Source organism: Sphaerodactylus townsendi, linkage group LG13 (assembly GCF_021028975.2).
Source record: "Sphaerodactylus townsendi isolate TG3544 linkage group LG13, MPM_Stown_v2.3, whole genome shotgun sequence".
Lineage (NCBI taxonomy): Eukaryota > Metazoa > Chordata > Lepidosauria > Squamata > Sphaerodactylidae > Sphaerodactylus > Sphaerodactylus townsendi.
The window spans coordinates 5780897-5794221 of NC_059437.1; the positions used below are offsets into that span (position 1 = coordinate 5780897).

Here is a 13325-nt window from a genome sequence, read left to right on the forward strand (position 1 = left end):
TATTTTATAGTGAGCAGGAATAAATTCTTGACTTTACAGCTGGTAGAATCCCAAAGGCTGGGTGAACAATCCCATAGGCCTGGCAGATGTGATTGTTGGAGGTGATATAAGTGGAGAAGTATGTACGGATCTGTAATCAGAACTGTAAACTTAACTATATTTCTACCTGTTGGAACCTATAATTTAACCAGCTTTTAATCCATAAGACAGCGGTGGCGAACCTTTGGCATTCCAGATGTTATGGACTACAATTCCCATCAGCCCCTTCCAGCCTTTTGTTGGGGTGATCTTAATGAATTGGATTATAGGGCGCCTGTCACTGTGATATTAACCGCTGTTTTAAATAGATTTTAATGGATTTTAGTATTATATTGTTTGTTATTGACTTTAATTAATTGTGTATGTGTGAATGTTGTACACCGCCCAGAGCCCCTAGGGGATGGGGCGGTTTATAAATCGAAAGAATAAATAAACAAATAAATAAATAAACAAACAAACAAACTATAGGATTTTTGATGTCTTTATCCAATATAGGCGTAGATTTTGTTTTGTTTCTGAGATTAGCTCTCTCTCTCTCTCTGTATGTATGTATGTATGTGTATCTTTTCCCCACCCATGATAGGATGATAGGATGGCAACCGTATGAACTGAATTCCATACAAGGGCACAGTCAGCTGTGCTGTTTTCAACACCAAAGAGTCTCTGTAAGACCTAGGCCAGGGGTAGGGAACCTGCGGCTCTCCAGATGTTCAGGAACTACAATTCCCATCAGCCCCTGTCAGCATGGCCAATTGGCCATGCTGACAGAGGCTGATGGGAATTGTAGTTCCTGAACATCTGGAGAGCCGCAGGTTCCCTACCCCTGACCTAGGCTGATTCTGCATGGGCCAAAAACAGCAGTGTGAAAAGAGTGTGAAAATGGTATAAAAGGGTTTAAAACGGTGTAAAAGGGTTTACACTGTTTTCACACCGTTTTCACACAGCTGTTTTTGGCCCATGCGGAATCAGCCCTAGTGTTTGCAGATGCTGTGATGTGTTGGGGTATGTTCTAGATCGTATTCTTTCCTGCATAGCAATTACACAATCTGTAGCTTTTGCTGTAACTCACCTGCTTTCTTTTGTATTGGGTATAACTTGAGTAGTTTTGATACATGGAAAGAAAATAATTGGAATATTTACTCTTCCACCAACAGCGCTTTATCCAATACCTAGCATCTCGAAATACACTGTTTAATCTAAACAACTATTTGGATAAAAGTGCCATGCAGGGTAAGGGTCTTTTTTCTTCTTCTTTGGAGAGGCAATTTGCAATATGTATTATAATTGTGTAGACTACAGAAATGCTGGCAATTCAGCTATATTAAATTGGTCTGTTAAGCTGCTCCCTGTTGTATTTTAGCATTGCTACTAAGTTTGCCTAATCTGCCATCTTGAAGAATTCATTTGGACATTGATTGGCCACAGGCAACATTACTCTGGTTTGTGAGTTCAGATAATGTCCGTGTTGCATCAATCACAACCCATACAAACCCTTAGACCTAATTGTCTAAGGCCGTGGTGGCGAACCTTTGGCACTCCAGATGTTATGGACTACAATTCCCATCAGCCTCTGCCAGCATGGCCAATTGTAGGGGCTGATGGGAATTGTAGTCCATAACATCTGGAGTGCCAAAGGTTCGCCACCACTGGTCTAAGGGGACATAATTGTCTGAGGGATGGAATGTTCCAACATAATTATCTAAGTGATGGAAAGTCCCGATGACGAAACCCCCCCCCCCCAACAATCACTGGGTTTTCACCTTTCACGCACGCATGCACGCACGCACACACACCGCAAACAGCAAGCCAGTGAGATGTGGGAAGAAGTGGGCCTGATCCACCATGTTGTATGCAGTATTCAGGATTGTACCCCACACCTCCCTTCCCAAGACATCTGGGCTTCGGGAAGCAAGGTGGGGGAAGAAGCGGGCCCAGTCCCACATGCTAAATTCGGTATGCTAAGTCCAGTATGCAGCATCAGGTCTCCCCCGTCCCTTCCCAAGATCTCCAGGCCTCAGGAAGTGAGGTGGGGGGGAGAAGCAGGCCAAGAGACTCACCACTCCCCTCTCAAAAACACCTGTCTAGTGCCCGTTGTACTTTTTAGCACAATGGGCTTTACTGCTAGTTATGAATAACAATCTAACTATATTCCTCAGTTGGAAGTCCCAGTTTGACACTACCCAACAAGCTGTGTTTTTATTAGACTATCTGCATTTGGACCTGTCAACTGGTTGGTGTTTGATCAAACCATTTGTGACATTTTACTTCTTTCTGAGACCCCTTATATATAACATCTGCCATGTCACCTCTCCCTGGTTTTCTGAGAGGGTGTGTATTAGGTTGCCTCCATGCCTTCTTTAAAAATGTCCTACTTATTTTCACTGTCATCAAAGGCGCTCGCCATAGAATTCTCAGCTGGACCCAAAGAACAGAATGGCCTAGCTATATCTGGCAGAGTAACAGAGCAGTCAGCACATGCCGAGGGGGTGGGGGTAGCTCTGAGGTAAAAGATCAGTCTTTTACTCTAGACAAAACAGCGGTTTTCACTTAAAGGCCCCTTCCGCACACGCAAAATAATGCGTTTTCAAACCACTTTCACAACTGTTTGCAAGTGGATTTTGCCATTCCGCACAGCTTCAAAGAGCATTGAAAGCAGTTTGAAAGTGCATTATTCTGCATGTGCGGAATGAGCCAAACAGAAATTATTTAGAAGTATAAAGGCATAATGGTTTTAGTGTGCTTCATAACCGTAAAGGGTTCAAATAGGTATAGTTCTTTCTCTAAAATTCTTTGAATAGATCTAGTCAATCCATCAATCCATCAATAATTTATTTACAGTCAGCGACCAGTACAACAAAACAAATATGCATCAATTCCACAGTACTATTAGCGTAAACTGTGTGTGTACAAAAAATACACTAAAAACACAGATCAAAGATAAAACATAATCTGCAGTATATACAAAGGGAATATTCTCGTGTAACTGAATATTATTAGTATTAGTATTTGTTTGTTTGTTTGCGGTCAATGACCAGTACTTAAAATCCCATTTCACCATAATAGCGAAACAGTAGATAAAATACATTGATTGGAACAGAAATTGGAGATTTAAAATTTACAGGCTTTTAAAAGTACCTATGCAGTCTTACTAAAAACCCTGACTTCCAGCGAGACATCTAGAGATTGAAACCGAATCAAACATCCCATCCCACCCCATCCCTGCCAGATGTCTCTTTTTGTGTTCATAGGTTATTGAGCAAAAGCGAGTCATTTCCCCTGTGATTTTCCGATCCCTGCCCATTAGTATGTAGTCCAGTATATCTTTGTCATTTAAACCAGTTAGGCCTGTCAGGACTGGACTGAAGATTTCCTTTCAGAACTTTTCATAAGTGGGGTATCTAAAGAACATATGTTCTCCTAGAGGCGACTTAGGGCATCTTGGATGGGTGATTTCCAACCCCTTCCTCAGGGAGGCAGGAAACTAAAACTTTCCACTTCCTGTTGAAGCCTTGGCGTCCATCTTACACCCCAGTATTTTTCCTTACTTGCCATCTTAGGTGTTCTGGTGCTAAGAATTTGGATGACTTCATAAGATCTGTTTGTCTCCCTATATCAAAAAAATTCTGTTTAACCAGCACATGGGCCCTTTCAGCTCCCATAGCTATAAGAGTTTGTATGGAAAACCCCATCTGTTGTATGGTACTTTGGACTGTCCTATGCCAGTTGGACTGAAAGTTGTCCTGGAGAAAAGACCAATAGATCTAGTCACAAAGACTTATTTTCCTCATTTGCCACTTCTGCAAAGAATGCAGATTTCTCTCATATTCCATAGCCTCTCACTCAATCTCATCACTCTCTCAACTCCCTTCTTTACTCTCACACCCAAACCCTCTCTCCAAACCAGTCAACTCCCCCTCCTAGGGTGCAGCTACCATGCAATCATAACACACTCTCATCATCCATCCGGCCCACACAAAATATTTGCATAGCAAAACACAACACTGCTGTTTATTGTAATGTCTGAATCCAGTCAGTGGGTCGGCTCTGTGGCAGATGATGGCGAAGAAAACTTAACTGTTTGCTTAATGTGACTTGACGAACTGCACTTTGCTGCTGACCAGCGAACTAGAATCAGAGACCATGGTTTGCATTCATTATGGCCTGGCTAATATCTGAATTGACAAACCATAATTATAGTCAGTACTCTGCCAACAGATGAAGACGCTCCTAGGAGATGATAGTGAACATGCAAAGTTTAGTGATGGGAGGACCAAAAATGGAAGTAGACCAACAGCTGTAAACTGTGATTTTCCTGTTCATAAATGTTTGGAAACTTGAACCTTGGTTTGAGTTCTTCAGCTGAGTTAGAGCAAGCCATGGTTTGCTGCAAAGCCTCTGAACTGAACCAGTTTGTTTACTTCCATTAAGAATAATCCCAGTGATCTCAGTGCCTTAGACTAAATCAACTCTGTGCTGTTACAGCATGTACACTTTATAATGTGTATTAGGATCCCATTTTTTAAAGTCTGGTTGTTTTTAAATACAAACACTGTGGTTGAAATAAGTAGCCAATATTGTGTGTATGTGTCTGAGAAAGAGGAGCAATGAAAATGTATCCTTCCGGTAAAATGGCCCATGAGAGGTTTAGATGTACGTGATTAGTTTATTGGCGATCTTGCTAAACATATTGTCTGAAAAACCAGGGGACAGCAAATCGTATCAGTTTAATTACAAGCTAAAATGCAAGAGTTTTGCAGCTTCTGTCCATGTTAAACTGAGATAGTGTCACCATTCAAAGAAATCTCACCTTGTTGCCAATTCCTAGAAGAATTATAATTGTAACAGAAGCTCCCAAGTTTGTGTAATTATAGTAAAAGTGAGAAGGTAGCCCCCTGGAAGTATTGAAGGGTGTGATTTGCACTGAATAAAATTTGACATGTGAACTCTTTAATTAGAAGAATGTTTCATTTCCAGGCTATGATATGTCTACCTTCATCAGACGGTACAGCAGATACTTGAATGAAAAAGCACTTTCTTACAGACTCGTAGCAGTTGACTTCACCAAAATGAAAAGAGGGTGAGGATTCCCTTTGTGGCGCTTTATTGCCATTCTGTTCCTTGGAAGTTGGGGGCCGGGCGCAAGGTTAGCTATTTGGACATCTTCCTTTCCAGGATTTTCTAAGCTCTCAGGCTGGTTTTCTCACACTCCTTCCTCATTCTGACGATCTGTGACTCTCCAGATGTTCGTGAACTACAATTCCCATCAGCCCCTGCCAGCATGGCCAATTCGTGACCATCTGGAGAGCTGCAGGTTGCAGACCCCTTCCCTAAAAATTGACCATTTGTAGTGTTTCACCCCTTCAGTCTTCGGCAGGTTTCTTTTTATTTGCTTTTCTTTGGGATTAATTTGTAAAGTCCTCCCCCCACCCCATACCCAGGGAGTCCCTCAAGTATACAGAAGAACTCCCTGCCTTCTTTCTGACATTTGGTGATAATGGCTTGATTCTCACGGAAACGTCTGACCGAACCATTTGTCAAACCAGAGTCCTATTTAAAGAAAACTTCCAGCCCAAAAATACGGATCCCAGCAAGGAACTTTATAAAGTTTGCAAGGGTGTTCAGAATACTGTTTGGAGGGACGTTTGAGAGGGAAGGTGTTTTGTGGATTTGGCGTCACGTGAGGTATGTTGTATCGCTGCTCCCCTTGTATCAGAGTGTGAATCATCTTGATAGAATCTAGTAGGGAATTTGCATATTTGTTGAAACAAATATGTCAGATTCGATGAGCAGTTTGAAAAAATGCCGGTTTTTATGCAGCTCAGTTCTGTGGCATGTTCATTTCGAAGAAAGTCCCGCTGATTTCCGTGTGGCCTACTGTGTAGCCTCGGCTGCCTCTGCTTGTGATAGTCGGTAGCACTGTGATGTCCTGGCTCGGCACCCTTTGTTTGTATTCTTCTGTGTAATCTTTCAATTACATTCTTTGAAGGATTGATGGTGTAATGAGGACAATGAATACCGAAAAGCTCCTGAAAACCCTTCCAATTATTCAGAATCAACTTGATGCACTTCTCGATTTTGATGTAAGTGCTTGAAGTGTTTTTAATTGATCTAATCCAGTGTTCTATTTTTGGAACGGGGAAAAAAGTGTTGTGATTTTATTCCATTGTGCTTTTTTTTTTTAATTAAAAAAATATTCTTTCTGCTTTCTACACAGGCAAACCCAAATGAACTAACAAATGGTGTAATAAATGCTGCCTTTATGCTCCTCTTTAAGGATTCCATTAGGCTGTTTGCTGCCTATAATGAGGGAATTATTAACCTATTAGGTATGTGAAATAATAAATTAAAATTCTCTAAACATTTACAAGTGGAGACACCTGTGAATATGCAGATGTGTTTGTTTTAGTAATACCTGCTGCATTCTTTCTTCCTTTACTTCTCCACACACTCACTTATGCAAGCATTCATAACACTCATGTACACAACTACTCTCTTTGTCTTCTCCCCCACAAATATGCCGGTTGGAGTGTTCATGAAGATTCCGTAACATGTTAGCAGCTAAGCCAGTGTCTAGGGAGTTCTTATTTCACTTGAAACCAGAGCTCTCTCCAACCATAGCAGCAGGTATTTAAAAATGGCCGTACAGTTTGGTCAGCAATTCTGATGAATCATTTGCCTCTGTGTATGAAGCAGCTACTTGACCTTTGGAGCATTTATGTTCAGGGAGCTGTTCTCAGAATTTGTTTCCATAAATATTTATATTACAAAATTTATATTACAAATGTGATTTGATGTGCATGTTTATGGGGGGGGGGGGATTCTCTGACTTATGGTTGATTCCTATGTTGTCGGGTATAATCAAGGCATCTATGAAGAATTGGAACATTAGTTTGCCTTGGCGCATTAGACTCAATCCATGGAAACCACCACCGTTCACGCCCATGTGGATGTGCCTTCAGATCCACAGGCAGATTGCTGTTAACGGCGGATAACAAGGGAATGTAGCAGTTCGCCCCTCAGCCTGCAGTGATTTTTATGTTTGCTATGCAGGTTCATGCACCAAATTATACATGCAAAGGACTGATTTCTGAATCATCTCTCTCAGTCCTGGTTGTGATTGCTTTGATTAAGGCACCCCACTGTTATTTGCATAGAAAATGTTAGTATGAAGTAGCAATTAAGTATTTTGAAAAGTTTGGAAAGCGGTGGCATTTTGCCCAAACACATTTGTGCGCTGAAAGTGATTCCAACAGCCCAATTAAGTTTATTTAAAAAAATATAGAAAAACCGGGCTGTAAAGCGTCAGGCATTCCTTAATTAAGTAGCAGGAAAATACACGGTGTGTTCACTTTTACTGTCTTTCCACTAGTCCTGTTTTAAATATTATCTTACAAATGCTTTCCCCCCCCCCCCTTTGAATTTCCTGCTTCAGAAAAGTATTTTGATATGAAGAAGAACCAGTGCAAAGAAGGGCTGGACATTTACAAAAAATTCTTAGCCAGGATGACCAAATTGTCAGAATTCCTCAAAGTGGCAGAGGTAAATGAATCCGGTAGCATCCATCGAATTTCATTTCGCTCTCTGTTCTGGTACAGTAATAAGTGCATATAATCGCAAATCTCACCTCACAATTTCCTATAAATATGCTAACGTATGATGGTTTGTTGACTTTTAAATATCACTTGAAATAGGTGTATTTAAAAGGCGGTATTTTGAAAGTCTAGTTTTGACCATTAGCTTTTATTTAGCAGGCGTAGATGACCATGTAGGCCCTGACCAACTTGTAAACGTTTAAAAAGTATTTCTTGAAAATAATTTATCAAACTAGTTGCAATGTCCTCTACCTGTCACTGTTTCTAGTAACTGAAAGAGATCAATTCTTATGACAGACCTGGCAAGATCTGCATGTGAAATTCTGCTTACGGGGCTATTACAAATGGCATTTAGAATTGTACCAGTTCAGAAAGCTCTCCATGTCTTCCCTGGTATCTTAGCTTCTATGTAGACATTCAGATCCACAGTTCTTTCTTTTCATTGTCACTGCATGTAGTAATGTACATTTCTTTCCCTTTTTTGTGAACCCAGCAAGTTGGAATTGATCAGGGTGACATTCCAGATCTTACTCAGGTCAGTGTACATTTCATATTAATTTAACCCAAGTCCCTTCGTGATTTTAAACAGTTAGTGTTCCATTATATACATCATGAGATTTCATTTCCTTCCATATATGTTATATATGGAAATACATGTCACTTTCCTGTGAATTGTGTTGTTTGCATTGTAGTGCTTATATTCAGTAACCTCTGGTTGTTGTTTTTTTTTTTTGTCTGATCTGGTTCTAGAGAATATTCTTACTAAACATTTGGGTGTTTTTAAAAAGAAACCTCTGAAATGCATGGTATAGCTTCCTAAGAATTAGGATGGCTATTGATTTGCTGAAATAGTCAGCATTTTCCTCGGTTTGATTGGGCAAGATACAAAGATCTGTGCCACTCCTTCTACATTCCCTTCAGGGCTTGTTTTCTCAGACATCAGCCTCCACCCAATTTTCAATTATTTGACTCCTGACAAGGGCTGTGGCGGTGGGAAAGTCATAAATTCTTCAGAAAGTCATAAATTCCTCGTGGTACATCTAAAAACTGCTCTCTGGACACTGGATTATGTGTGAATCATTGGTTATGGAAACTGTTTGGTTTGTTATGTGTTTCTTTTGCTGGCACTCTAGACTCAAAATGGAAAAGTTGAAAGCTTGGTTTCCGTAACATGAAAGAGCCTGGTGGATCTTCGGGCACAAACCAATTATGAGAGTTCTGGGTTTTCAGCAAACCATAGTTTGTGACCAAATCCAGGATTCCCAATGGAATGAACTGTGGTTTGAATCCCAGCTTACAGGTATAAGCAAACTGTGGTTGGAAAATCAGCAATCTCTGATTAGCAAGCCTAGCCACACATGAGAGGAGACTGGGGAAGAGGTGAACCCCCCCCCTCCTCCTCCTCCTCCTCCTTCTTCTCCTTCTCCTCCTCCTCCTCCTCCTCCTCCTCCTCCTCCTCCTCCTCCTCCTCCTCCTCCTCCACCACCACCACCACCACCACCACCACCACCACGGCTTGATATATCTCTGGCTGCCCTGCAGACAGAGATCTTTTACATGCCAGTTATAAACAATTGGATAGTTTGCATTTTCCAGATGACCAGACCTCCTGCCACATGCTAGTGTTCTTTGTTGCCCTGTCCCCATGCTGATGCCATGCCAGCTGCTTTCCCCTCTTTCTCCCCTCCTGCCCCTTGGTTGCTTAGCTTGCTTGCATCCAGGCCACGCTGCATGCATGCCATCCTCTTCGACCTGCCGTATCACTGTCTCTCCCAGCCTCTGCAGCTGTGAAGCTCCTTTCCTCCTTTGCCCAAAACCATCCCTTCCAGCCAGTCTAGATATCCACTCTGCCCTGCAATGTGGGTAATACAGATTGCTGTGTCAGCAGTTTAGGCTTCTCGTGTATTCTGCAGACTGGGATTTGGTGCCCGAGAGGCCTGTGGTTGCTTGACACGAGTTCTTTGCTTTGAATTTCTTTTGTTTGGACCCTTTAAGTGAATAAACATGGCAATTGCAACAGTCCAGTCAAATTGTGCTGTGTGTTTTATGTATTTGTTTAACCTCGTACACTGGGAATAATTGAATTACTGTGGGATTGCTCATTTATGTTGAGTTCAGTTGCGGAAATGATTGAGATAGGAAAGGATCTTTATTATTAGAATGTCTAGTGCAGAGGTGTCCAGCTCTAGTGCTTCAGATGTTCATGGACTACAATTCCCATCAGTCCTGTAGGGGCTGATGTTAATTGTAGTCCATGAACATCTGAAGTGCCAGAGTTGGACACCCTGGTCTAGTGAATGCCGCTGGGACAAGTTTTGCAAAGTAGAGCTTTTGTACCATAAACAAATGTCTTAATACCTCACCAAAAACATATCCTTCTTTGTGTTCCTGATGTTAAAATGTCTTTCCTGTTACCTGTATTGTCTCTTAATTTTTCTTTCATGAACACTTTCCCTCTAATTCCTGGGAGGCATAACTGGAGTCTGAGCCAAATTCTGTTTTGCATGCTACATTAATGTCTAGGGTACATCCCTCATCTGTTTCCTGGCTACTTGTTTTGCTTACTGTGTGGTATGCCTCTCCTCCTTCCTTTTTCATCACTAGAACAGGTACTGGATCGCTGCTATACACGTAAGGGTATTTTCTGTAAGGCCTCAGCTGATAACATCACTATTTCTTTAAAGAATTTTGCCATTTTTTGCTGAGCTCAGCTGTTTTTTATTGTTGTTCTTTAATGTACTTAGATGTGGCAAGTTCTTTCAAGGAATTAGCACAGGGAGTGCATCAGTAAACATTTGAGTTATCAGATGAGTTCTCTTTTGAGCATATCATTTAACTTACTCGCTTTCTTCAAGGAAGTTCGGCTAGCGAACATGGGGTCTCATTTTACCTGGGCTGAAACCCTGGCAGGCAGGGGTTAATTTGATGTGAGGGTTTCATCTGTGGGGGAGGGTGAAAAGTCCAGGCCTTCATTCTGCTTGGGGCCAAACTAGACATGAGACCAGCAGTTACCATTTCTGCTTTTTCAAAATGTGAAATTTTAACAGTTGGTGAGAAGGAGGGGCCAGTTAAACTGGGGCAGCAGAGCCGGGAGGCAGAGCTGTTTAACTCTCTCCCTCCCTTCCACACTACTTTCCCAATTTAAATTATTTCCCCTCCCCACTAGATAGGTAAGGTGAGTATTTTATTGCGTCTTTTCTGGTTGTCCTCTTGAACTGATATAACAGATATTACAAGGGGCTTGGACAGATTTATGGAGGAAAAGTCGATCTATGGCTACCAGTCTTGATCCTCCTTGATCTGAGATTGCAAATACCTTAGCCGACCAGGTGCTTGGGAGCAGCAGCAAGCAGCAGCAGGAGGCCATTGCTTTCACATCCTGCATGTGAGCTCCCAAAGGCACCTGGTAGGCCACTGCGAGTAGCAGAGTGCTGGACTAGATGGACTTTGGTCTGATCCAGCAGGCTCTTTCTTATATTTTAAGGCTTTTTAAAAAAAGTTTTGATGCCACAAGCAAATTTATCAGAAACTACCTTGGGCCTTCTAGGGAAAAAACTGGATTTAAATGAATAAAAATTGGCCTTTGGAATTGGAAACTTTGAGGTACCTTTATGGGTTCCCCGCAGAAGAAATAGCAGCTTCTTGAAGGGAGGGGATTGGAAAACTGCAAGGGACGCTTGTTCAAGATTTGACACTTTTTTGCTGTGTACATCACATCTTTGGTTTTTCATCACTCCTGTCTTGTTATAAAAGTAATGAATTTTGTGAGTTGATTATTCTTCTTTTACAAATAAATGGACGCATCTGACTGCGGAGTAGAGTCCAAAATACCAGCGCTGTAAACTGAAAGCAGCCAGCGATGACCTTGAACAGTGTCCTTCAGATGTCTTGCCTTCAGGCAAAAATCATTGTGTTTGAGACCCGTGCATTAACAGAACGCGTGTGGGTTCTAGTGCACTGATGGCGAACCTTTTTGAGATCGCGTGCCCAACTTGCAACCCAAAACCCACTTATTTTTCGCAAAGTGCCAATCTGGCAATTTAACCTGAATGCTGAGGTTTTAGTGTAGAAAAAAACAGTTGGCTCCCTCTTCCTCCACCCTACCCCCTCGAACAGGGGCCAGCCTGCTCTAGCCTCCAGCAAGTCCCACGCGCACTGCTCTGTGCCTCTCTAGCATCTCTGCCTCCTCTGTGCCCCCTCCCCTCAGGCAGCAGCCACCCGGAGCACAGGCACCAGGCCCGCCATCCGAGTCCTCCCTGCTCACCGCGGTGCGCACATGTTATGCTCAGTGGCCCAGGCCAGCCTAGATGTGTCTGGGGCGGGGTGTGTGTGTGTGTGATTTTCCACCCCCACATGATGAACTCCGTGTGCACGTACCCACAGAGAGGGTTCCGAGTGCCACCTCTGGCACCCGTGCCATAGGTTCGCCATCACTGTTCTAGTGAATCACGTGCTACACATCCAGCGCTGTCCCGGGCTTCTTGGGCTGTTCACGTGAACCGAGAGCGTGTCCTACGCCACGGTCAGCTGAGTCTGAAATGCTTTCAGTGTACCTGACGGAAGTGGTCGAGGAAACAGCTGCCAGACTGGTGGGGAAGTCACAAGGGTTTCTGGCACGTTGACTGCAGGTCTTTTCCCGCCGTCGTTGAAAAACACACAGATGACATTTGACTGTTGTGACCAAACGTTTGACAAGGATTTTACCTTTAGGCTCCCAGTAGTCTGCTTGAAGCATTGGAGCAGCATCTGGCTTCTCTGGAAGGAAAGAAGACAAAAGAGGTTTCGGCTGCTAGCAGGTAATCCCCAAGCCGGTTGCAGCGTGGATATTGATTCTTGTCAAATTAACAGCATCTGTTTAATCTGGAAGTTTAGACCGTTCTCAGTGACGTGGCAAGATTTACTTCTCTTTGGGAACAGCTTTAATGCTAATTCGGCTCATCGCTCAGTGGCAATCAGAAACAGTACAGCCACAAAAGGGTTGTGTGGCTTCAAGTACGGATGCGTGGCACAGTGATGATTTCTAGACTCGCGAAGATCCAAACATACCTGTTGTCACCTGTCACTAAAGGAGGGAGAGGGAAGCTGGAGGTAGTTGGGAACATAGTGAAAAGGGGAATATCCTACTTGTGGAGGCTTATCTGGGGAATTCAGATTAGCCTGTACACTCCCACACACGCCAGCTGGATGACCTTGGGCTAGTCACAGCTTCTCGGAGCTCTCTCAGCCCCACCTACCTTACAGGGTGTTTGTTGTGAGGGGGGAAGGGCAAGGAGATTGTCAGCCCCTTTGAGTCTCCTGCAGGAGAGAAAGGGGGGATATAAATCCAAACTCCTCCTCCTCCTCTTCTTCTTCTTCTTCTTCTTCTTCTTCTTCTTCTTCTTCTTCTTCTTTTCTTCTTCTTCTTCCCCCTCCCTGGAGAACTCGCACATTTCCACCTGTGCGTCTTGTTCAGGTGGGATGGTTCTGCACATGTCTAGAGGCAGCTGGGTGTGTGCGTGCAGGCTATGGTCCTTCTCTTCTAATCTCTGCCCAAGCCTGACTCTGCTTAACTAGGCAACCTGGATCTAGTGTTTATACTGCAGAGCAGAAACTGTGAACCTACCGCAGTGTCATGGCAGACCAAATGTTAGTCAAAAAATCCCCCCCCCCCAAAAATATGAGTATTAATGGGTGCTGCTGGCTTGATTAGACTAG

At 42.9% G+C, this 13325-nt stretch overlaps 1 protein-coding gene across 5 annotated transcripts in view; it reads left to right on the plus strand.

Annotated features, from left to right (window-relative positions):
- Positions 1 to 13325, plus strand: part of LOC125442405 (phosphatidylinositol-binding clathrin assembly protein-like) — a 78098-nt gene that overhangs the window by 38815 nt on the left and 25958 nt on the right. For all 5 annotated transcript variants that reach the window (XM_048513712.1, XM_048513714.1, XM_048513713.1 and 2 more), the window contains exons 3-9: positions 1194 to 1269; positions 5014 to 5116; positions 6026 to 6119; positions 6254 to 6365; positions 7472 to 7578; positions 8125 to 8166; positions 12342 to 12427. In XM_048513712.1, coding sequence (XP_048369669.1) covers positions 1194 to 1269; positions 5014 to 5116; positions 6026 to 6119; positions 6254 to 6365; positions 7472 to 7578; positions 8125 to 8166; positions 12342 to 12427 — 620 coding nt within the window. The remainder of the gene's footprint in view (positions 1 to 1193; positions 1270 to 5013; positions 5117 to 6025; positions 6120 to 6253; positions 6366 to 7471; positions 7579 to 8124; positions 8167 to 12341; positions 12428 to 13325) is intronic.